Below are 25,376 nucleotides of genomic sequence, written 5' to 3'. Positions count from 1 at the left end.
GTCTCCCCTACCAGTGAAAACAACCTCTCTGCCTCTATCTTGTCTATCCCTTTCATGATTTTAAATGTTTCTATAAGATCACCCCTCATCCTTCTGAACTCCAACGAGTAAAGACCCAGTCTACTCAATCTATCATCATAAAGTAACCCCCTCATCTCCGGAATCAGCCTAGTGAATCGTCTCTGTACCCCTTCCAAAGCTAGTATATCCTTCCTTAAGTAAGGTGACCAAAACTGCATGTAGTACTCCAGGTGCGGCCTCACCAATACCTTATACAGTTGCAGCAGGACCTCACTGCTTTTGTACTCCATCCCTCTCGCAATGAAGGCCAACATTCCATTCGCCTTCCTGATTACCTGCTTCACCTGCAAACTAACTTTTTGGGATTCATGCACAAGGACCCCCAGGTCCCTCTGCACCGCAGCATGTTGTAATTTCTCCCCATTCAAATAATATTCCCTTTTACGCTTTTTTTTCCAAGGTGGATGACCTCACATTTTCCGACATTGTATTCCATCTGCCAAACCTTAGCCCATTCGCTTAACCTATCTAAATCTCTTTGCAGCCTCTCTGTGTCCTCTACACAACCCGCTTTCCCACTAATCTTAGTGTCATCTGCAAATTTTGTTACACTATACTCTGTCCCCTCTTCCAGGTCATCTACGTATACTGTAAACAGTTGTGGTCCCAGCACCGATCCCTGTGGCACACCACTAACCACCGATTTCCAACCCGAAAAGGACCCATTTATCCCGACTCTCTGCTTTCTGTTCGCCAGCCTATTCTCTATCCATGATAATACATTTCCTCTGACTCCGCGTACCTTTATCTTCTGCAGTAACCTTTTGTGTGGCACCTTATCGAAAGCCTTTTGGAAATCTAAATACACCACATCCATCAGTACACCTCTATCCACCATGCTCGTTATATCCTCAAAGAATTCCAGTAAATTAGTTAAACATGATTTCCCCTTCATGAATCCATGCTGCGTCTGCTTGATTGCACTATTCCTATCTAGATGTCCCGCTATTTCTTCCTTAATGATAGTTTCAAGCATTTTCCCCACTACAGATGTTAAACTAACCGGCCTATAGTTACCTGCTTTTTGTCTGCCCCCTTTTTTAAACAGAGGCGTTACATTAGCTGCTTTCCAATCCGCTGGTACCTCCCCAGAGTCCAGAGAATTTTGGTAGATTATAACGAATGCATCTGCTATAACTTCCGCCATCTCTTTTAATACCCTGGGATGCATTTCATCACGACCAGGGGACTTTTCTACCTCGAGTCCCATTAGCCTGTCCAGCACTACCCCTCTAGTGATAGTGATTGTCTCAAGGTCCTCCCTTCCCACATTCCTGTGACCAGCAATTTTTGGCATGGTTTTTGTGTCTTCCACTGTGAAGACCGAAGCAAAATAATTGTTTAAGGTCTCAGCCATTTCCACATTTCCCATTATTAAATCCCCCTTCTCATCTTCTAAGGGACCAACATTTACTTTAGTCACTCTTTTCCGTTTTATATATCTGTAAAAGCTTTTACTATCTGTTTTTATGTTTTGCGCCAGTTTACTTTCGTAATCTATCTTTCCTTTCTTTATTGCTTTTTTAGTCATTCTTTGCTGTCGTTTAAAATTTTTCCAATCTTCTAGTTTCCCACTAACCTTGGCCACCTTATACACATTGGTCTTTGATTTAATACTCTCCTTTATTTCCTTGGTTATTCACGGCTGGTTATCCCTTCTCTTACCACCCTTCTTTTTCACTGGAATATATTTTTGTTGAGCACTATGAAAGAGCTCCTTAAAAGTCCTCCACTGTTCCTCAATTGTGCCACCGTTTAGTCTGTGTTTCCAATCTACTTTAGCCAACTCTGCCCTCATCCCACTGTAGTCCCCTTTGTTTAAGCATAGTACGCTCGTTTCTGACATAACTTCCTCACCCTCAATCTTTATTACAAATTCAACCACACTGTGATCTCTCATTCCGAGAGGATCTTTTACTTGGAGATCGTTTATTTTTCCTGTCTCATTACACAGGACCAGATCTAAGATAGCTTGCTCCCTTGTAGGTTCTGTAACATACTGTTCTAAGAAACAATCCCGTATGCATTCTATGAATTCCTCCTCAAGGCTACCCCGTGCGATTTGAGTTGACCAATCGACATGTAGGTTAAAATCCCCCATGACTACTGCCGTTCCTTTTTCACATGCCTCCATTATTCCCTTGATTATTGCCCGCCCCACCGTAAAGTTATTATTTGGGGGCCTATAAACTATGCCCACCAGTGACTTTTTCCCCTTACTATCTCTAATCTCCACCCACAATGATTCAACATTTTGTTTATTCGAGCCAATATCGTCTCTCACAACTGCCCTGATATCATCCTTTATTAACAGAGCTACCCCACCTCCTTTCCTTTCTTGTCTATCTTTCCGAATTGTCAGATACCCCTGTATGTTTAATTCCCAGTCTTGGCCACCCTGCAACCACGTTTCTGTAATGTCCACCAAATCATACCCATTTGTAATGATTTGTGCTGTCAACTCATTTACTTTATTTCGAATGGTTCAGTGGTGGTCGTGATTTCACATCCAACCCTGGCAAGTTTTGACATTGATTTCAATAAGTCTGCCAGATTGTTGTAAAAACCCAAGTGGTTAACTGATGTCCTTCAGGGAAAGGGTGCTGCCGTCCTCACCTGGTCTGGCCTACATTGTGACTCCAGACCCACACCAACGTGCTTGGCTCTTACAACCCTCTGAAGTGGCCGAGTAATCCACTCAGTTCTAGAAACTTCCATCTCTCTCTGGCAACTCGCGGTGGGCAATAAATGATACATTAACCAATAGTCCCTGGGCTATTCCGGACTGGAATACATTCAACTCATTGCCGTCTGAGCTCTCATACTTCAGAGTTCCAAACATTCTTTGACTGGTTATCTCAGTTTACATGACAGAGAGAGAGAGAGAAGAGAGAGAGGGACAGGGAGAGGGAGGGAGAGACAGGGAGGGAGAGGCAGGGAGGGAGAGAGAGAGGGAGAGCGAGAAACAGAGAGTGAGGCAGAGAGAGAGAGAGTGAGGAGGAGAGAGGGACAGAGAGAGAGGAGAGAGGCAGGATCAGGAGTCGGCCATTCGGCCCCTCGAGCCTGCTCCGCCATTCAATAAGATCATGGCTGATCATTCCCTCAGTACCCCTATCCTGCTTTCTCTCCATACCCCTTGATCCCTTTAGCCGTAAGGGCCATATCTAACTCCCTCTTGAATATATCCAATGAACTGGCATCAATAACTCTCTGCGGCAGGGAATTCCACAGGTTAACAACTCTCTGAGTGAAGACGTTTCTCCTCATCTCAGTCCTAAATGGCCTACCCCTTATCCTAAGACTATGTCCCCTGGTTCTGGATTTCCCCAACATTGGGAACATTCTTCCCGCATCTAACCTGTCCAGTCCCGTCAGAATCTTATACGTTTCTATGAGGTCCCCTCTCATTCTTCTAAACTCCAGTGAATAAAGGCCCAGTTGATCCAATCTCTCCTCCTATACAGTCCAGCCATCCCTGGAATCAGTCTGGTGAATCTTCGCTGCACTCCCTCAATAGCAAGAATGTCCTTCCTCAGATTAGGAGACCAAAACTGAACACAATATCCCAGGTGAGGCCTCACCAAGGCCCTGTACAACTGCAGTAAGACCTCCCTGCTCCTGTATACAAATGCCCTAGCTATGAAGGCCAACATACCATTTGCCTTCTTCACCGCCTGCTGTACCTGCATGCCCACTTTCAGTGACTGGTGAACCATGACACCCAGGTCTCGTTGCACCTCCCCTTTTCCTAATCTGCCGCCATTCAGATAATATTCTACCTTCTTGTTTTTGCCCGCAAAATGGATAACCTCACATGTATCCACATTATACTGCATCTGTCATGTATTTGCCCACTCACCTAACCTGTCCAAGTCACCCTGCAGCCTCTTAGCATCCTCCTCACAGCTCACACCGCCACCCAGTTTAGTGTCATATGCAAACTTGGAGATATTACACTCAATTCCATCATCTAAATCATTAATATATATTGTAAATAGCTGGGGTCCCAGCACTGAGCTCTACGGCACCCCAGTAGTCACTGCCTGCCATTCTGAAAAGGACCCGTTTATCCCGACTCTCTGCTTCCTGTCTGCCAACCAGTTCACTATCCACATCAGTACATTACCCCCAATACCATGTGCTTTACTTTTGCACACCAATCTCTTGTGTGGGACCTTGTCAAAAGCCTTATGAAAGTCCAAATACATCACATCCACTGGTTCTCCCTTGTCCACTCTGCTAGTTACATCCTCAAAAAATTCCAGAAGATTCGTCAAGCATGATTTCCCTTTCATAAATCCATGCTGACTTGGACCGATCCTGTCACTGCTTTCCAAATACGTGGCTATTTCATCCTTAATGATTGATTCCAACATTTTTCCCACTACTGATGTCAGGCTAACCGGTCTGGTCTATAATTACCCGTTTTCTCTCTCCCTCCTTTTTTAAAAAATGGTGTCACATTAGCAACCCTCCAGTCCATAGGAACTGATCCAGAGTCGATAGACTGCTGGAAAATTATCACCAATGCATCCACTATTTCTAGGGCCACTTCCTTAAGTACTCTGGGATGTCGACTATCAGGCCCTGGGGATTTATCGGCCTTCAATCCCGTCAATTTTCCTAACACAATTTCCCGCCTAATAAGGATAGCCTTCAGTTCCTCCTTCTCACTGGACCCTCGGTCCCCTAGTACTTCCGGAAGGTTATTTGTGTCTTCCTTTGTGAAGACAGAACCGAAGTACTTGTTCAAATGGTCTGCCATTTCTTTGTTCCCCATTATAAATTCACCCGAATCCGACTGCAAGCGACCTATGTTTGTCTTCACTAATCTTTTTCTCTTCACATATCTATAGTGGATATAGATAGTGAATAGGATGATGTGGAATCTGTATGAGTAGAGCTGTGGAATACCAAAGGGCAGAAAACGCTAGTGGGAGTTGTGTACAGACCACCAAACAATAGTAGTGAGGTTGGGGATAGCATCAAACAAGAAATTAGAGATGTGTGCAAGAAAGGTACAGCAGTTATCATGGGCGACTTTAATCTAAATATAGATTGGGCTAACCAAGCTGGTAGCAATACGGTGGAGGAGGATTTCCTGGAGTGTATTGGGGATGGTTTTCTAGACCAATATGTCAAGGAACCAACTAGAGAGCTGGGCATCCTAGACTGGGTATTGTGTAATGAGAAAGGACTAATTAGCAATCTTGTTGTGCGAGGCCTCCTGGGGAAGAGTGACCATAATAAGGTAGAACTCTTTATAAAGATGGAAAGTGACACAATTAATTCAGAGACGAGGGTCCTGAACTTAAAGAAAGGTAACTTCGATGGTATGAGATGTGAATTGGCTAGGATAGACTGGCGAATGATACTTAAAGGGTTGACGGTGGATAGGCAATGGCAGACATTTATAGTTTCATGGATGAACTTCAACAATTGTACATCCCTGTCTGGCATAAAAATAAAATGGGGAAGGTAGCTCAACTGTGCCTAACAAGGGAAATTAGGGATAGTGTTAAATCCAAGAAAGAGGCATATAAATTGGCCAGAAAAAGCAGCAAACCTGAGGACTGGGAGAAATTTAGAATTCAGCAGAGGAGGACAAAGGGTCTAATTAGGAGGGGGAAAAATAGAGTATGAGAGGAAGCTTGCAGGGAACATAAAAACTGACTGCAAAAGCTTCTATAGATATGTGAAGAGAAAAAGATTCGTGAAGACCAACGTAGGTCCCTTGCAGTCGGATTCAGGTGAATTTATAATGGAGAACAAAGAAATGGCAGACCAAATGAACAAATACTTTGAATCTGTCTTCACGAAGGAAGACACAAATAACCCTCTGGAAATACTAGGGGTTCGAGACTCTAGCGAAAAGGAGGAACTGAAGGAAATCCTTATTAGTCAGGAAATTGTGTTAGGGAAATTGATGGGATTGAAGGCCGATAAATCCCCGGGTCCTGATAGGCTGCATCCCAGAGTACTTAAGGAAGTGGCCCTAGAAATAGTGGATGCATTGGTGATCATTTTCCAACATTTTATTGACTCTGGATCAGTTCCTATGGAGTGGAGCGTAGCTAATATAACACTACTTTTTAAAAAAGGAGGGAGAGAGAAAACAGGGAATTATAGACCGGTTAGCCTGACATCAGTAGTGGGGAAAATGATGGAATCAATTATTAAAGATGAAATAACAGCGCATTTGGAAAGCAGTGACAGGATCGGTTCAAGTCAGCATGGATTTATGAAAGGAAAATCATGCTTGACAAATCTTCTAGAACTTTTTGAGGATGTAACTCGTAGAGTGGACAAGGGAGAACCAGTGGATGTGGTGTATTTGGATTTTCAAAAGGTTTTTGACAAGGTTCCACACAAGAGATTGGTGTGCAAAATTAAAACACATGGTATTGGGGATAATGTATTGACGTGGATAGAGAACTGGTTGGCAGACAGAAAGCAGAGAGTTGGGATAAACGGGTACTTTTCAGAATGGCAGACAGTGACCAGTGGGGTGCCACAGGTTTCAGTGCTGGGACCCCAGCTATTTACAATATACATCAATGATTTAGATGAAGGAATTCAATGTAATATCTCCAAGTTTGCAGATGACACTAAACTGGGTGGCGGTGTGAGCTGTGAGGAGGATGCTAAGAGGCTGCAGGGTGACTTGGACAGGTTAGGTGAGTGGGCAAATGCATGGCAGATGCAGTATAATATGGATAAATGTGAGGTTATCCACTTTGGTGGCAAAAACAGGAAGACAGAATATTATCTGAATGGTGACAGATTAGGAAAAAGGGAGGTGCAACGAGACCTGGGTGTCATGGTACATCAGTCATTGAAGGTTAGCATGTAGGTACAGCAGGTGGTGAAGGCGGCAAATAGCATGTTGGCCTTCATAGCTAGGGGATTTGAGTATAGGAGCAGGGAGGTCTTACTGCAGTTGTACAGAGCCTTGGTGAGGCCACACCTGGAATATTGTGTTTGTTTTGGTCTCCTAATCTGAGGAAGAATGTTTTTGCTATTGAGGGAGTGCAGCGAAGGTTCACCAGACTGATTCCTGGGATGACAGGACTGACATATGAAGAGAGACTCGATCAATTGGGCCTTTATACACTGGAGTTTAGAAGAATGAGAGGGGATCTCATAGAAACATGTAAAATTCTGACGGGTTTAGACAGGTTAGGTGCAGGAAGAATGTTCCCGTTGCTGGGGAGTTCCAGAACCAGGGGTCACAGTCTCAGAATAAGGGGTAAGCCATTTTGGACCGAGATCAGGAGAAACTTCTTCACTCAGAGAGTGGTTAACCTGTGGAATTCTCTACCGCAGAAAGTTGTTGAGGCCAGTTCGTTCGATATATTCAAAAGGGATTTAGATATGGCCCTTACGGCCATAGGGATCAAGGAGTATGGAGAGAAAGCAGGAAAGGGGTACTGAGGTTGAATGATCAGCCATGATCTTATTGAATGGCGGTGCAGGCTCAAAGGGCCGAATGGCCTACTCCTGCACCTATTTTCTATGTTTATGTTTCTATGTCTCTCTCGCTGTCTGTCTGTCTGTCTCTGTCTGTCTCTTACTCTCAGTCTATCAGTCTCTCTCTCTCTTTCTCACTCACTCTGTCTCTCAGTCTCTCTCTCTCCCTCTCCCTCTCTCTCCCCCTCTCTCTCCCTCCCTCTCTCTCTCTCTCTCTCTCTGTCTCACTCCCTTTCTCTCTCTCTGGCTCACTCTCTGTCTCTTTCCATCTCTCTCTCTCCTCTCTCCGTCTCACTGTCTCTCAGTCTCTCTCTCTCTCTCCTTGCCTCTCTCCCTCTCTCTGTCTCACTCACTCTGTCTCTCAGTCTCTCTCTCTCTCCCCCACCAAACCCCCCCTTCCCGCCTCTCTCTCAGTCTCACTCTCTGTCTCTGTCTCTGTCTCTCTATCTCTCTCTCTCTCCCCCCAGTCTCTCTCTCTCTCTCCCTCCACCCCCTCTCTCCCCCCTCTCTCTCCCTCTCTCTGTCTCTCTCTCCCCTCCCTCCCTCTCTCTCTCTCTCCCCCTCTCTCTCTCGATCCCTCTCTCTCTCTCTTTCCCTCTCTCTCTCCCTCTCTCTCTCTCTTTCCCCCTCTCCCTCTCTCTCCCTCTCTCTCCCTCTCTCTCCCTTTCTCTGTTCCTCTCTCCCACTCTCTCCCCCTCTCTCTCTCTCTCTCTCTCTCACTCCCCTCCCTTCTCTCGCCCCCCCTCTCTCTCTCCCTTACCCCCTCCCTCTCTCTCACTCCCCCGCTCTCTCTCTCCCCCCCTCTCTCTCTCTCACTCTCTCCCCTCCCTCTCTCCCCCTCTCTCTCTTATTCCCCCCTCTCACTCCCCCCTTCTCTCTCTCCCTCCCCCTCCCCTCTCTCACTGCCCCCCCTCTCCCCCTCCCTCTCTCACTGCCCCCCCCTCTTCTCCCCTCTCACTCCGCCCCCCCCTCCCACCCCCACTCTCCCCTCACTCCCTCGGTTTATCTCAGTGATTTAATTCTGCAGCTCCGGCCCATCCTAGGATTGGTAAAAGGAATTCCGTGTGCAGTCACCAAACGTGGGAACCTGGAACAAGCCCTGGTGGACTACATGGTGAACTTCGACCCCTGCCGGTGCTCCCCGTGCCTCAATAACGGCAAGACGGTGCTGATGGACAACAGGTGTTTGTGTATCTGCAAGGCTGGCACCTCCGGAGACAGCTGTGAACAGCGGACACCAGACTACCACTCAAGTAACACTGTTAAACCCTTCAACGCTGCGTTAACGCATCACTACCCTCCCTGTCACATTACCATGGTGACGTGCCCAGTGCTGTAGGGGCAGGTTCCTCACATTAGAAAGATCCATCCCCGTGGGCTGTGTGTTTCCCTGACCTGGTTCAGGATGGTATCTCTGTTGTTATATTCGTTCCTGGGATGTGGGCGTCGCTGTCAAGTCCGGCATTTATTGCCCATCCCTAGTTGCCCCTTGAGAAGGTGGTGGTGAGCCGCCTTCTTGAACCGCTGCAGTCCGTGTGGTGAAGGTGCTCCCACAGTGCTGTTAGGGAGGGAGTTCCAGGATTTTGACCCAGCGACGATGAAGGAACAGCTGATATATTTCCAAGTCAGGATGGTGTGTGACTGGGAGGGGAACGTGGAGGTGGTGGTGTTCCCATGCGCCTGCTGCCCTTGTCCTTCTAGGTGGTAGAGCTCGCGGGTTTGGGAGGTGCTGCCGAAGAAGCCTTGGCGAGTTGCTGCAGTGCATCTTGTAGATGGTACACACTGCAGCCACGGTGCGCCGGTGGTGGAGGGAGAGAGTGTTGAAGGTGGTGGATGGGGAGCCAATCAAGCGGGCTGCTTTGTCCTGGATGGTGTCGAAATAAAGTGAATGAGTTGACGGCACAAATCATTACAAATGGGTATGATTTGGTGGCCATTACAGAAACGTGTTTGCAGGGTGGCCAAGACTGGGAATTAAACATACAGGGGTATCTGACGATTCGGAAAGATAGACAAGAAGAGAAAGGAGGTGGAGTAGCTCTGTTAATAAAGGATGATATCAGGGCAGTTGTGAGAAACAATATTGGCTCTAATGAACAAAATGGGTGGGTGGAGATTAGAGATAGTAAGGGGAAAAAGTCACTGGTGGGCGTAGTTTATAGGCCCCCAAATAATAACTTCACTGTGGGGCGGGCAATAATCAAGGGAATAATGGAGACATGTGAAAAAGGAATGGCAGTAGTCATGGGGGATTTTAACCTACATATCGATTGGTCAACTCAAATCGCACGGGGTAGCCTGGAGGAGGAATTCATAGAATGCATTCGAGATTGTTTCTTAGAACAGTATGTAACCGAACCAACAAGAGAGCAAGCTATCTTAGATCTGGTCCTGTGTAATGAGACAGGAAAAATAAACGATCTCCTAGTAAATGATCCTCTTGGAATGAGTGATCACAGTATGGTTGAATTTGTAATACAGATTGAGGGTGAGGAAGTTGGTCAGGAACGAGCGTACTATGCTTAAACAAAGGGGACTACAGTGGGATGAGGGCAGAGTTGGCTAAAGTAGACTGGGAACACAGACTAAACGGTGGCACAATTGAGGAACAGTGGAGGACTTTTAAGGAGCTCTTTCACAGTGCGCAACAAAAATATATTCCAGTGAAAAAGAAGGGCGGTAAGAGAAGGGATAACCAGCCGTGGATAACCAAGGAAATAAAGGAGTATCAAATCAAAGACCAATGCGTATAAGGTGGCCAAGGTTAGTGGGAAACTGGAAGATTGGGAAAATTTTAAGCAACAGCAAAGAATGACTAAAAGAGCAATAAAGAAAGGAAAGATAGATTACGAAGGTAAACTTGCACAAAACATAAAAACAGATAGTAAAAGCTTTTACAGATATATAAAACGGAAAAGAGTGACGAAAGTAAATGTTGGTCCCTTAGAAGATGAGAAGGGGGATTTAATAATGGGAAATGTGGAAATGGCTGAGACCTTAAACAATTATTTTGCTTCGGTCTTCACAGTGGAAGACACAGAAACCATGCCAAAAATTGCTGGTCACAGGAATGTGGGAAGGGAGGACCTGGAGACAATCACTATCACTTGGGGGGTAGTGCTGGACAGGCTAATGGATCTCAAGGTAGACAAGTCCCCTAGCCCTGATGAAATGCATCCCAGGGTATTAAAAGAGATGGCGGAAGTTATAGCAGATGCATTCATTATAATCTACCAAAATTCTCTGGACTCTGGGGAGGTACCAGCGGATTGGAAAGCAGCTAATGTAACACCTCTGTTTAAAAAAAGGGGCAGACAAAAGGCAGGTAACTATAGGCCGGTTAGTTTAACATCTGTAGTGGGGAAAATGCTTGAAACCATCATTCAGGAAGAAATAGCGGGACATCTAGATAGGAATCGTGCAATCAAGCAGACGCAGCATGGATTCATGAAGGGGAAATCATGTTTAACTAATTTACTGGAATTCTTTGAGGATATAACGAGCATGATGGATAGAGGTGTACCGATGGATGTGGTGTATTTAGATTTCCAAAAGGCATTCGATAAGGTGCCACACAAAAGGTTACTGCAGAAGATAAAGGTACGCGGAGTCAGAGGAAATGTATTAGCATGGATCGAGAATTGGCTGGCGAACAGAAAGCAGAGAGTCGGGATAAATGGGTCCTTTTCGGGTTGGAAATCGGTGATTAGTGGTGTGCCACAGGGATCGGTGCTGGGACCACAACTGTTTACAATATACATAGATGACCTGGAAGAGGGGACAGAGTGTAATGTAACAAAATTTGCAAATGACACTAAGATTAGTGGGAAAGCGGGTTGTGTAGAGGACACAGAGAGGCTGCAAAGAGATTTAGATAGGTTAAGCGAATGGGCTAAGGTTTGGCAGATAGAATACAATGTCGGAAAGTGTGAGGTCATCCACCTTGGGAAAAAAAGCAGTAAAAGGGAATATTATTTGAATGGGGAGAAATTACAACATGCTGAGGTGCAGAGGGACCTGGGGATTGTGCATGAATCCCAAAAAGTTAGTTTGCAGGTGCAGCAGGTAATCAGGAAGGCGAATGGAATGTTGGCCTTCATTGCAAGAGGGATGGAGTACAAAAGCAGGGAGGTCCTGCTGCAACTGTATAGAGTATTGGTAAGGCCGCACCTGGAGTACTGCGTGCAGTTTTGGTCACCTTACTTAAGGAAGGATATACTGGCTTTGGAGGGGGTACAGAGACGATTCACTAGGCTGATTCCGGAGATGAGGGGGTTACCTTATGATGATAGATTGAGTAGACTGGGTCTTTACTCGTTGGAGTTCAGAAGGATGAGGGGTGATCTTATAGAAACATTTAAAATCATGAAAGTGATAGACAAGATAGAGGCAGAGAGGTTGTTTCCACTGGTAGGGGAGACTAGAACTAGGGGGCACAGCCTCAAAATACGGGGGAGCCAATTTAAAACCGAGTTGAGAAGGAATTTCTTCTCCCAGAGGGTTGTGAATCTGTGGAATTCTCTGTCCAAGGAAGCAGTTGAGGCTAGCTCAATGAATGTATTCAAATCACAGATAGATAGATTTTTAACCAATAAGGGAATTAAGGGTTACGGGGAGAGGGCGGGTAAGTGGAGCTGAGTCCACGGCCAGATCAGCCATGATCTTGTTGAATGGCGGAGCAGGCTCGAGGGGCTAGATGGCCTACTCCTGTTCCTAATTCTTTTGTTCATTATGTTCTTATGGTGTCGAGCTTCTTGAGTGTTGTTGGAGCTGCACTCATCCAGGCAAGTGGAGAGTATTCCATCACACTCCTGACTTGTGCCTTGTAGATGGTGGAAAGGCTTTGGGGAGTCAGGAGGTGAGACACTCGCCGCAGAATACCCAGCCTCTGACCTGCTCTTGTTGCCATGGTATTTATGTGGCTGGTCCAGTTAAGTTTCTGGTCAATGGTGGACCCCCAGGATGTTGATGGTGGGGGATTCGGCCATGGTAATGCCGTTAAATGTCAAGGGACGGTGGTTAGACTCTCGCTTGTTGGAGATGGTCATTGCCTGGCACTTGTGTGCTGCGAATGTTATTTGCCACTTATCAGCCCAAGCCCGAATGTTGTCCAGGTCTTGCTGCATGCGGGCATGGTCTGATTCATTATCTGAGGAGTTGCAACAGTGTGTGTGTTTTCCTGACCTGGTTCAGGATGGTAACTCTGACTGTATTTGTGTTTTCCTGAAGCGGTGCAGGATGGTTTCTGGAACTGTTGGTCAGCATGGAGTTCCTGTGACACTTCCCATCGAAGGAGAAGGTCTCGGCAGTGCAACAATCCTACTCCCAGCGACGGTGGGGAGCCCTGTGAGGGCACACCGCGTGAAGAGCAAAAATGTGTCTTCTCCCTGTTTGGTGACGGGTACGGATAATATCGGATACCTCCAGGTCTTGGGCAGCCTCGGTCAAGGGTCAAGGGTCACAGTGCCGGTCACCAGCCAGGCTGGAGGGACAACCAGTTACATCAGGCAGTCACAAATAGGTGACTGTCGGAGGAATGGAAGAGTGAGGGGTGGGGCGGGGATGGGGGATGGGTGGGGGGAGGTGGGGGTCGCAGGTCCTGGGACAAGAATGAATCCAGTCCATCTGGATTGCGACACAGTTGACGGTTGAGGGAGTGGGAAGGCAGGCTTTCGGGGCTCCGGAAGAGCGACTGGTTACGGGGAACTCTGGCAGTGGCGTTAATAAACAGGGAGGAAGACGCGGGTTACATCTCGGGCCTGTGCTGCACTCTACTGTTTATGGCCCCATCACTAAAGGTGACAATGACCCGCAGTGCATGGAGGCCAGAGGTGAGACAGGGGTCAGGGTTCAGTGGAACATGCCAGGAGAGGGCACAGGTTAAAGGTCACGGCTGGTCCTGGGGCGATCAGGGCCAGTCATGGGTCCATACCCCGTTTCACCATTACATGTCCCCCCCCCCACCTGTTCATGGGGAGCAATTGGACCATCAGCTGTCCGAGGTGGATTGGTGTAATGTATTTGCTTCAAGGGTTCTTGTCCCTTGTCCACCCTGATCTCCAGGATCATGTCGAGGGCAGGCGGTATCAACAAAGCATGTACCACGATCGCGCAAACTTGTCAGAGAAAGCAGGAAAGGGGTACTGAGGGAATGATCAGCCATGATCTTATTGAATGTGGTGCAGGCTCGAAGGGCGGAATGGCCTATTCTTGCACCTATTTTCTATGTTTCTATGTTTCTTAAGAATTCATAGCAACACATTGCTACTAGGAATAAGTTGGTTTATTAACAAAGGTTTAACAATTACACCACACATTAGCAGTTCATCCACCAGGCTCACAACCACCTGCCTCATCGTGGATCACCTGAACCCAACTGGCTGGGGTTTTATTGAATCTTGTGAACATCATGTGACTGGCTGAACCACTCACAACTCAACAGCTCTACAACTATTTTAAGTTGAAACCATAAATCCAGTGCCCCCTTATTAAAGGAGTGGGGGGGGAGCACTAAAATCGACACATTAAACAAATTAAACTTTACACAGTAAACTTAATTCAAATTAAAGTTTGGTTGCCGGGGGTGATGATGCACTCCAGTCCCTCCGGCGCCCACCTCTCGCGGAAGACCGCGAGCGTACCGGTGGACACCGCGTGCTCCATCTCCAGGGACACCCTGGCTCGGATGTAACCGCGGAAGAGAGGCAGGCAGTTGGGCTGAATAACCCCCTCGACCGCCCGCTGCCTGGACCGGCTGATGGCCCCCTTGGCCGTGCCCAGGAGCAGGCCCACGAGGAGGCCCTCGGACCTACTCGCTCCCCTCCGCACAGGGTGCCCAAAGATCAGGAGTGTGGGACTGAAGTGCAGCCAGAATTTGAGGAGCAGCCCCTTTAAATAATGGAACAGGGGCTGCAACCTCGCACATTAAACATGGACGTGGAACACGGACTCCTCCAGACCGCAGAGAATGCAGGCGGCCTGGAAGTCCGTGAACAGACTTAAAAAACGATTGCATGGGACTGCTCCGTGCAACACCCTCCAGGCCAAGTCCCGAATAAATAAAGGGAAGACTCCCGCGTACAGAGCACTCCAATGGGGACCCCCGCCTCCTCCGGACAGCAAGCAACAGCTCTGCAAACCTGTGAGCATTCTCACCGGTGCACACATTACAATTGGGATCGCTGCTTTGCTTGGGTTCAAACAACAGGAGGTCCCACTGATACCCGGGCTGGGTTCATTCAGCCAACAGCTGAGCCCCTCCCCAGTCCCAGGCTAGCAAGATCCCAGGCTCAAGCCCCGCTCTGACCCCAGCAACTGGGGCCTGCAATTGGGCTCAGAGACCCGAGGTGGGGAAATGGGCCCAGGGTTCCCGTCTCCTGATCGACGGTCACTGTGGGCACAGACACAGATCAGCAGGAGGATATTCGGCCTGTCCCACCTGAGCCAGCGGGACAGGAACAAAACCCAGCCTGCATTCATTGTCCAATCCCCCACCCCACCTTGGGACATGGCCAGGAGCTGTGCTCCGGGGTCCAACAGGTGAATGGGGACTGTTCGTACCGTGGGGACCAAATTCGTCTGATAACGCCGCCCGTTAATGCTGCCGATGGGCGGGGCTAATGGGGGCAAAGGCCGTGATCGGCGTCCACACCTCCCGGCAAATTGATTCGGTCGTTGCCGGAGCCGCCAAAAAGTTAGTATGCAGGTACAGCAAGTAATCAGGAAGGCAAATATCCTGCTACAACTGCACAGGGTATTAGTGAGGCCACACCTGGAGTACTGCGTACAGTTTTGGTCTCGGTATTTAAAGAAGGATATACTTGCATTGGAGGCAGTTCAGAGAAGGTTCACTCGGTTGATTCCGGGGATGAGGGGGTTGACTTATGAGGAAAGGTTGAGTAGGTTGGGCCTCTACTCATTGGAATTCAGAAGAATGAGAGGTGATCTTATCGAAACGTATCAGATTATGAGGGGGCTTGACAAGGTGGATGCAGAGAGGATGTTTCCACTGATGGGGGAGACTAGAACTAGAGGGCATAATCTTAGAATAAGGGGCCACCCATTTAAAACTGAGATGAGGAGGAATTTCTTCTCTCAGAGGGTTGTAAATCTGTGGAATTCACTGCCTCAGAGAGCTGTGGAAGCCGGGACATTGAATATATTTAAGACAGAGATAGACAGTTTTTTAACCAATAAGGGATTATGGGGAGTGGGCAGGGAAGTGGAGCTGAGTCCATGATCAGATCAGCCATGATCGTATTAAATGGTGGAGCAGGCTCGAGGGGCCGTATGGCCTGCTCCTGCTCCTATTTTTTATGTTTCTATGTTTCTATGAGAGAAGATGAGGGGAATCAGGAAAGCAGGGTTGAGGCCAAGATCAGATCAGCCATGATCTTATGAGGAAAGGTTGAGTAGGTTGGGCCACTACTCATTGGAATTCAGAAGAATGAGAGGTGAACTTATCGAAACGTATAAGATTATGAGGGGGCTTGACAAGGTGGATGCAGAGAGGATGTTTCCACTGATGGGGGAGACTGGAACTAGGGGGCATGATCTTAGAATAAGGGGCCGCCCATTTAAAACTGAGATGAGGAGGAATTTCTTCTCTCAGAGGGTTGTAAATCTTTGGAATTCTCTGTCTCAGAGAGCTGTGGAGGCTGGGCCATTGAATATATTTAAGACGGAGATAGACAGATTTTTGAGCGATAAGGGAGTAAAGGGTTATGGGGAGCGGGCAGGGAAGTGGAGCTGAGTCCATGATCAGATCAGCCATGATCGTATTGAATGGCGGAGCAGGCTCAAGGGGCCTACTCCTGCTCCTATTTCCTATGTTGTTCTTACGTAACGTTGCGCCCTCTCCCACCACCCACGTAGTGATGTCACTCAGCATGTAACGCCCCCCCTTGTCGCTGCTGCCACAATATTTGGTTTGTACGGTGGCCGAATGGGATAGGGGTCCATACGGCCAGGAAAAAGCAAGCGTACCCTCGGGGGAATCCCGGCCGGTATCGCCCAGAGAGCAAGGTCAGCTTTTCTCTTTTGTTTATTTATTCCAGCGCTTATTCACTAGTTGCCGCAGTGGGGAGGTGTGGGTGTGGGTGTGGGTTCGGAGGAGTTTTGTTTTTACCGGTTTTCCAGCTCGTGGGCCGGCAGCCTCCCGTCGGGAAAATGTCAGGAATCCTGAGCTGCCGTCCCCTCGGCGCCCGAGGACGAGCGTGCAACACCGACCGCTTCGCGCTGCGCTCTCGTCTTTGGCCGTCAAAACTCAATTTGGCGGCCGGGGCCTGTGCCGCTAAATTCAGCACTCGGGCGGGTGACAACGCCCCAAAAACGGCCATATCATTTAATTGGAGAGAGAGATTGCAAAGTGCTGCAGTACAGCGGGACCTGGGGGTCCTTGTGTATGAAACACAAAAGGTTATTATGCAGGTACAGCAAGTGATCAGGAAGGCCAAATGGTACCTTGGGGCCCAAGTTTTCCCCCACGCTCGGAGGTGCGCCGACTTTTTAGAACAAAAAACGCGCCTAAAAGCTACCTTGCTATTCTCCCCGCGGTCTGAACGATGCAGGCCCTTGGCGTAGTGCAGCAGAACCAGTGTGGGGGGGGGGGGGGCGGGGGTGGCGGAGCTATGGCCGTGCTGGGTCAACACAGCCGGGAGGGGAGCGGGGCCTAGGGCTCAGCGTGTTTGAGTGCCGGCAGGGTTGCGCGTGCGCGTTGGAGCGTGCGCGCATGCGCAATGGCTCACCAGCACTGTGGATTACTTGTCCCGGAACACAACCACTGTGGTCTCGTTCCCTCCATTTGCCAATGTGAGCGGGGAAAGGAGATATAAGTCGGAAGCAAGAGACCTGACCAGAGGAAAATGTACCCGAGAAAGAGAAGTAAGTGTTTGCTATTCCATTAATAACGATTTTAAACTGAGTTTCAAAAGATAGCATCTGCCCTGGGTATTCAGTGAGCTAACACCTCTGCAATGCAGTATTATTCATGGAGCGCAGTAAAGGACAATTTGGGTTCAGCAGCAAGAAAGGAATATTTGGTTTAAGATTGATTTGTGAGCAGGCAATCGATCTGTGAAGAGAGTTGGATCGATGGTTCACAGAGGAGCATTTATCGAGGAGACATGCGAGTGATTATTAAATGCACAGCGCAGGGTTGAGATTGATGTGAAAGACAGGGGAATTATTCGGAGACGAGAGGGCAGCAAAGGGCACAGGAGCAGCCGAAAACGAGTTAACAAAAGGGAGCAAGGTCGGAAGGGGCGGGAGACAAGGAGGTGTTGGCTCAATCGATCGTTCAGTCTGCGCCCAAAGTCATTCAGGCAAACAGTCGGGTTGACTGAGCAGCCCAGGTGCTCCACATTGATGCCGAGCTGCTCCCGGCTACGTTGCCACCACTCAGTCGGGAATGAGGCCGCCTCCCACAGAAAGTAGTTGAGGCCAATTCACTAAATATATTCAAAAGGGAGTTAGATGAAGTCCTTACTACTCGGGGGATCAAGGGGTATGGCGAGAAAGCAGGAATGGGGTACTGAAGTTTCATGTTCAGCCATGAACTCATTGAATGGCGGTGCAGGCTAGAAGGGCTGAATGGCCTGCTCCTGCACCTATTTTCTATGTTTCTATGTTTCTATGAACTCCCGCTAACATGGGGTTTCCGCCGTGCTTCCGGCAAAGAGCTGGCATGGGAACAGGAACAGCTCTCCCAGTGCTCCTTCTGTGGATCCTGCCCCTAGCTTTGCCGGTGCGTGCTCCAGTCGGCAAGTCATTTCTTATTACTCGATTTATTTTTCATTTATAATTAGGTATTAATTATGATGGTTTCTATGCTTCTTTATTGTTAAAAGTGAAGTGTTTAATGCTTTGGAAAATCCTCTAACTTCCCTTCCCTTCCCCCCCCCCCCCCCCCGCCCCCGCTCCACCCCACATCTCTGGCTACCTGCGCTGATTTCTTAAGTCTCTGCAAGGTTTTTCTGAGCGTACCAAAATGGACACATGCGCTGGCCTAAGTTAGTTTGCAGTAACTTTTCGCTGGCTAAGCTTGCTTAAATGGCCAAAACAGGCGTAAGTGGCTGGTAACGCCCCCTTTTGGAAAAAAAAAACTGAACTAAAAAGAAACTGGACGAACTCACTTAAATTGGAGCAAACTAAATGTGGAGAATTGTGATTTTTAAGATACTCCAAAAAAAACGATTTGCTCCAAAAATATAGGAGCAACTCCTAGGGAAAATTGGGCCCTTGGCCTTTATTGCAAAGGGGATGGAGTATAAAAGCAGGGAAGTCTTGCGACAGTTGTACAGGGTATGGGTGAGGTCACACCTGGAATACTGCGTGCAGTTTTGGTTTCCATATTTACGAAAGGATATACTTGCTTTGGAGGCAGTTCAGAGAAGGTTCACTAGGTTGATTCCGGGGATGAGGGGGTTGACTTATGAGGAAAGGTTGAGGAGGTTGGACCTCTACTCACTGGAATTCAGAAGAATGAGAGGTGATCTTATCGAAACGTATAAGATTATGAGGGGGCTTGACAAGGTGGATGCAGAGAGGATGTTTCCACTGATGGGGGAGACTAGAACTAGGGGGCATGATATTAGAATAAGGGGCCGCCCATTGAACAATGAGATGAGGAGGAATTTCTTCTCTCTGAGGGTTGTAAATCTGTGGAATTCACTGCCACAGAGAGCTGTGGAAGCTGGGACATTGAATAAATTTAAGACAGAGATCGATAGTTTCTTAACCGATAAGGGAATAAGGGGTTATGGGGAGCGGGCAGGGAAGTGGACCTGAGTCCATGATCGGATCAGCCATGATCGTATTAAATGGCGGAGCAGGCTCGAGGGGTCGTATGGCCTACTCCTGCTCCTATTTCTTATGTTCTAATGCCTGACGCTAAATTCAGACCTCGGGCAGGTGACACCGGCCCAAAAATGGCCATAACCAATTGGGACCCTGGAATGTGGGAGAGGCAGCTCTGTACACTGAGTGCTGGTGAACTGAGTCAAAATAAGGTGCGTTTGGGTTGTCGGTGATTCAGGTGGGCAATGTACACTTGTACTGAGCTGCTTCTGTCTCTGGTCCTTCCCTAGAAGCACGCTGTGTATTAACGATGACGAGGAGAGGAGAGAGATCATTGATCACTTGGACCCTGAGCCCGGCGACGGCACCGTGTACTGTCCCAAACCAGAGCCACCACTCAATGGCTTCCTGAGGGTAAGGTGACCTTCTCTCGATCGACTGGCACCTGTTACGTCTGAAATGCACTTATGAATGACCCCACGAGGCAATGTGTTGTACTCAAACTGTTGTGACCTTGGTCCTTTATTTGTAACTCCAGAGTGAGGAACAAGCATGGTGGGCAGCCTTTTGTATTGGGCCCTGTACACCTAGGCAGGTGACCCTCAGGTCTCCCACCGCAGTGCCCTCTGGTGGACAGCCTGTGCCACAGAGGCAGGAAACCCTGGTCTCCACCAGTTGCACCCTCTAGTGGTGCCAGCATGGTATATACACAGTGTAAACCTTATTGAAAGTACATCAGGTAACATGTCTCCATCTTATGCAACTATACAGTGATTACACAGAGAGTATATCTATAGTCTCATATAAAGCAGCACCATTTCTGCCACAGCTAGGATGCCATGGAACAATTGGGTCTGAATGAGGAAAGAATTCCAATCCTTTGTCAGCAGTGCCACAGCCCCAGTACTGAATTCCCCTCGGAGTCCAGCCCATTCCCTCCCACTGCCTAGAATCCCAGACAGTAAAGGGTACATGCAGTGGTATCAGAGACTCAGAGAATCAGAGAAATTTAGCACGGAAGAAGGCCATTTCGGTCCATCGTGTCCGTGCCGGCCGACAAAGAGCTATCCAGCCTAATCCCACTTTCCAGCTCTCGGTCCGTAGCCCTGTAAGTTGCGGCACTTCAAGTGCACATCCAAGTACGTTTTAAATGGTGGATGCAGAGAGGATGTTTCCACTGATAGGGGAGACTAGAACTAGGGGGCATAATCTTAGAATAAGGGGCCGCCCATTTAAAACTGAGATGAGGAGGAATTTCTTCTCTCAGAGGGTTGTAAATCTGTGGAATTTGCTGCCTCAGAGAGCTTTGGAAGCTGGGACATTGAATAAATTTAAGACAGAGATAGACAGTTTCTTAACCGATAATGGAATAAGGGGTTATGGGGAGCGGGCAGGGAAGTGGAGCTGAGTCCATGATCGTATTAAATGGCGGAGCAGGCTTGAGGGGCCGTATGGCCTACTCCTGCTCCTATTTCTTGTTTTCTTATGTTCTAAATGTGATGAGGGTTTCTGCCTCTACTACCCTTTCAGGCAGTGAGTTCCAGACCCCCACCACTGTCTGGGTGAAGAAATTTCCTCTTAAATCCCCTCTAAACCTCCCCCCAATTACTTTAAATCTATGCCCTCTGGTTGTTGACCTCTCTGCCAAGGAAAACAGGTCCTTCCCATCCACTCTATCCAGGCTCCTCATAATTTTATACACCTCAATCAGGTCTCCCCTCAGCCTCCTCTGTTCCAGGAAAACAGAGCCCAGTGTAACGGTTTTGCTACTGGATGTAATCAGAGACGGCGACTAATAATCCCGAGAATGTGAGTTCAAATCTCACTGCGGCAGTTTGAGAATTAAAATTCAGTTTAACAAAAATCTGGAAATAAAAACCTGGCAATAGTAAAAGTGACCATTAAAGTATGTTGTAAAAACCCAACCGGTTCACTAATGTCCTTCAGGGAAGGAAATCTGCCACCCTTACCCGGTCTGGCCTGTATGTGACTCCAGACCCACAGCAATGTAGTTGACTCTCAGCTTGTATCAAACTGCAAACTAGCGGTCCAAGAAGGCTTCCCCCCTCACTACCACCTTCTCCAGGGCAATTAGAAACGGGCAATAAATGCCGGCCTTGCCAGCGACGCCCACGTTCCAAGAATGAATGAAAAAAAAAACCAAACCCATTCCCATTGTGTAGAATCAAACTGGTTCCTAAAGCTCTGTCGCACTGGGGGTTTTTCTTCGCCTCATGTCTGGGCCTGTTGGAGACTCATTGATAGGGATTGTTCGCTGCTGTAAGTGGTTTTGCCCTTGGTGGTTTCCAATCACCCCTCTTACAACAGTTCTAGACACCGGAAATATAGTGGTGAACAGTAATATACAGTCATAGACAGATCTTTTCGGTCTCCATTGTCACAATGCTTTTATTCAAGTTAAAGCACAAACTTGCACCCAGTAAAAACACACCCTGGTAGTGTAATACAAGCAAGCACAGTACAACACACAGTCTGGCCTGTCTAAACAGGCCCCTAACGCGAAGTACCCACGTCTAAAATACCCCTGCTCAGATTCAAAATTGCACCATTGAAATCTGTCCAACAGAATGTGCATATGCTCATGATCTTTTCAAAAACCTCCCCACTAAAATCCCGAAGGCTTGGTTGGGACACACGACACCCTTTCACACTTAGCGGTTCTTAAAGATGCCTGGGCTGTGATAAATGCTCACCAATGACCTCTCTGGTTTACTCGCTGCTTCTCCCGATGAGACGTATCTTCTGGGTCCGTACCAAACTGATATTCAAGTCCACTCTCAAGATCAGCCTCCCAGTCAAAGTAGCAAGGTTCTCTTGGCTCATTGTTGGTGGTTTCTTCTCTCCATCCCAGATGGAGTGCTCGGTCCTTGTGCGTTGCAAGCAGGCGTAGAAGAGGGGAGAGAGAGAGAGAGAGAGAGAGAGATGGCAGCCAACACTGCCTCTCTTATACTTGTAAAAATGCGTCTTCAGCGCCAAAAGTCCAACTGTCCCTTCACCTGAGGCTGTGCAACTGAAAAGCAAACTCAAGCCTGTGGCTTGTTCCTTTGTCAACTGATCTGTCCCTCGATGTGTGGCTCCGACGAGTCTGTGGTCAAACAGCTTCCCTTTGTCTTTCGATGGCCTGAAACCACGGCCACTTTACTTAATGTCTCACTGATGGGTTCCCATTCCATGACAAAAGGCACCCATCAACCATGATGTTCCTGCTTTCAGCCATTCTCATTCCCACCCAGCTGGTGTGTATTCAACTTAAACATGTTTGGACCTGCCCCAGCCAGCTCAGTGAATATAGTAGCAATGTCCAAAAAGTGATTTTGCCGAATCCTTACACTGTGATTGGTCAACAACTCCATTACCGTTGTATCGTACGACCAATGGGATGTCAGCTGGATGGATAGAGACAAGTTTATTTTCATCTGGCAATTGCCATGTTCCGAGGAGTGTTTTTAAAAATTCGTTCCTGGGATGTGGGCATCACTGGCAAGGCCGGCATTTATTGCCCGTCCCTAATTGCCCTTGAGAAGGTGGTAGTGAGCCGCCTTCTTGAACTGCTGCAGTCCGTGTGGTGAAGGTGCTCCCACAGTGCTGTTAGGGAGGGAGCTCCAGGATTTTGACCCAGTGATGATGAAGGAACAGCCGATATATTCCCAAGTCAGGATGGTGTGTGACTGGGAGGGGAACGTGGAGGTGGTGGTGTTCCCATGCGCCTGCTGCCCTTGTCCTTCTAGGTGGTAGAGGTCGTGGGTTTGGGAGGTGCGCCGAAGAAGCCTTGGCGAGTTGCTGCAGTGCATCTTGTAGATGGTACACACTGCAGCCACGGTGCGCCGGTGGTGGAGGGAGTGAGTGTTGAAGGTGGTGGATGGGGTGCAATCGATGGGCAGTACAGACAGACATATCTGGTCCTTGTGCATGAAACACAAAAGGATATTTGCAGGTACAGCAAGTGATCAGGAAAGCCAATGGAATCTTGGCCTTTATTGCACAGGGATGGATATTAAAAGCAGAGAAGTCTTGCTACAGTTATACAGGGTATTGGTGAGGCCACACCTGGAATACTGCGTGCAGTTTTGGTTTCATATTTATGAAAGGATATACTTGCTTTGGAAACAGTTCAGAGAAGGTTCACAAGGTTGATTCTGGGGATGAGGGGGTTGACCTATGAGGAAAGGTTGAGTAGTTTGGGCCTCTACTCATTGGAGTCCAGAAGAATGAGAGGTGATCTTATTGAAATGTATAAGATTATGAGGGGGCTTGACAAGGTGGATGCAGAGAGGATGTTTCCACTGACAGGGGAGACTAGAACTAGGGGGCATTATCTTAGATAAGGGACCGCCCATTTAAAACTGAGTTGAGGAGAAATTTCTTTTCTCAGAGGGTTGTAAATCTGTGGAATTCACTGCCTCAGAGAGCTGTGGAAGCTGGGGCATTGAATATATTTAAGGCGGAGATAGACGGATTTTTGAGCGGGAAGTGGAGCTGAGTCCATGATCAGATCAGCCATGGATCGTATTAAATGGCGGAGCAGGCTCGAGGGGCCGTATGGCCTACTCCTGCTCCTATTTCTTATGTTCTTATATCGCCTCCATTACAGGTGTCCAAACCTCGGTACGATGTGGCAGAGATGCTGGAAATCATTTGTTTCTCAGGCTACGAGCTGCAAGGATACCAGTTCTACCGCTGCCTGCCTGACGGCACCTGGCACATGGAAGACTTGGAGTGTCAGTGTAAGGGTGTCCCGACTGTGTGTGGCTGGCTGTGTCAACCATCTCCCCCATCCCCCAGCCTCCCTTCTCCCTCCCACAGCCTCCCCTCCCCCTCCCCCAGTCTCCCCTCCCCACCCCCATCGTCCCCCAGCCTCTACTCCCCCCAGACTCCCTTCCCCCCTCCCCCAGCCTCCCCTCCCCCCTCGCCCAGCCTCACCCCCTCCCAGCCTCGCCCAGCCTCCCCTCCCCCCCCCCCCTACTACTCCCCCTCCCTGCACTGTGAGCGGTGAATGTGCTGGTTAACCTGTCCTCTTTGTCCCCCTGTTGCAGCGACGATCTGTACCAGGCCGATGTGTCCAGCCCAGCGACATTGTGGCCATTCAGAGCTGACTACAGCGTTGGAGAGTCGGTTGAGGTGAGGTGCCCGGAAGGTCTGGTTGTGGCGGGGCCGGCTAGCTACACGTGTGGGCCCGGCCTGACCTGGGAACCCCACACACCCGGGGACATCCTCTGCCAGAGCGGTAAGGGCCAGCGAGGGGGCGGGGAGCCGGGGGGAGGGAGGGGTGGGCGGGTGTGTGGGGAGGGAGGGGCGGGGGGTGTGTGGGGAGGGAGGGGCGGGGGGTGTGTGGGGAGGGAGGGGCGGGGGGTGTGTGGGGAGGGAGGGGCGGGGGGTGTGTGGGGAGGGAGGGGCGGGGGGGTGTGTGGGGAGGGAGGGGCGGGGGTGTGGGGAGGGAGGGGCGGGGGGTGTGTGGTGAGGGAGGGGCGGGGGGTGTGTGGGGAGGGAGGGGCGGGGGGTGTGTGGGGAGGGAGGGGCGGGGGGTGGTCGGGGGCGGAGGTGGGGTGGGGGGGGTGGAGGGGGGTGTTCCCGTGGATTGACGGGGTGGGTGGGGGGAGAATTACTGCGGGGGTCTCCTGCTCCCCCATTATCACTTCAGCACAGAAAGATCCTGGGGCGGAGATCGGGAGCTTGGGGGGAAGAGAGAGATCCTGGGGAGAGAGAGAGAGAGACACTGCGGTGGGGGTGGGGGAGAGAGAGAGCTTGGGGAGGAGAGAGAGAGCTTCGAGGGGGAGAGAGAGTTTGGGGAGGGCGAGAGATCCTGGGAGGGAGAGAGGGAGTGGGTGTGGGGGGGGGGGGGAGGTGAGAGGGAGCTTGGGGGGAGAGAGAGAGCTTCGAAGGGGAGAGAGAGCTGGGGGGTGGGGAGGAGAGAAAGTTTGGAGGGGAGAGAGAGCTTACGGGGGAGAGAGAGCATAGGGGGAGAGAGACTTGGGGGGGGGGGCGGAGAGAGAGTTTGAAGGGGTGAGAGA

The 25,376-nt window shown here is 49.1% G+C and overlaps 1 protein-coding gene across 1 annotated transcript in view; it reads left to right on the top strand.

The window, feature by feature from the left end:
- Positions 1-25,376, top strand: part of LOC139262032 (complement component C6-like) — a 121,116-nt gene that overhangs the window by 53,410 nt on the left and 42,330 nt on the right. The window contains 6 exon segments of the mRNA XM_070877195.1: positions 8,579-8,804; positions 12,781-12,952; positions 19,638-19,761; positions 23,960-24,092; positions 24,402-24,419; positions 24,422-24,592. Of these exon segments, the coding sequence (XP_070733296.1) occupies positions 8,579-8,804; positions 12,781-12,952; positions 19,638-19,761; positions 23,960-24,092; positions 24,402-24,419; positions 24,422-24,592 (844 nt within the window).

Source organism: Pristiophorus japonicus, chromosome 1 (genome assembly GCF_044704955.1).
Source record: "Pristiophorus japonicus isolate sPriJap1 chromosome 1, sPriJap1.hap1, whole genome shotgun sequence".
Classification (NCBI taxonomy): Eukaryota; Metazoa; Chordata; class Chondrichthyes; family Pristiophoridae; genus Pristiophorus; species Pristiophorus japonicus.
The sequence above is the reverse complement of the archived record's forward strand: the minus strand, read 5'-3'. Positions and strand labels throughout refer to the sequence as shown.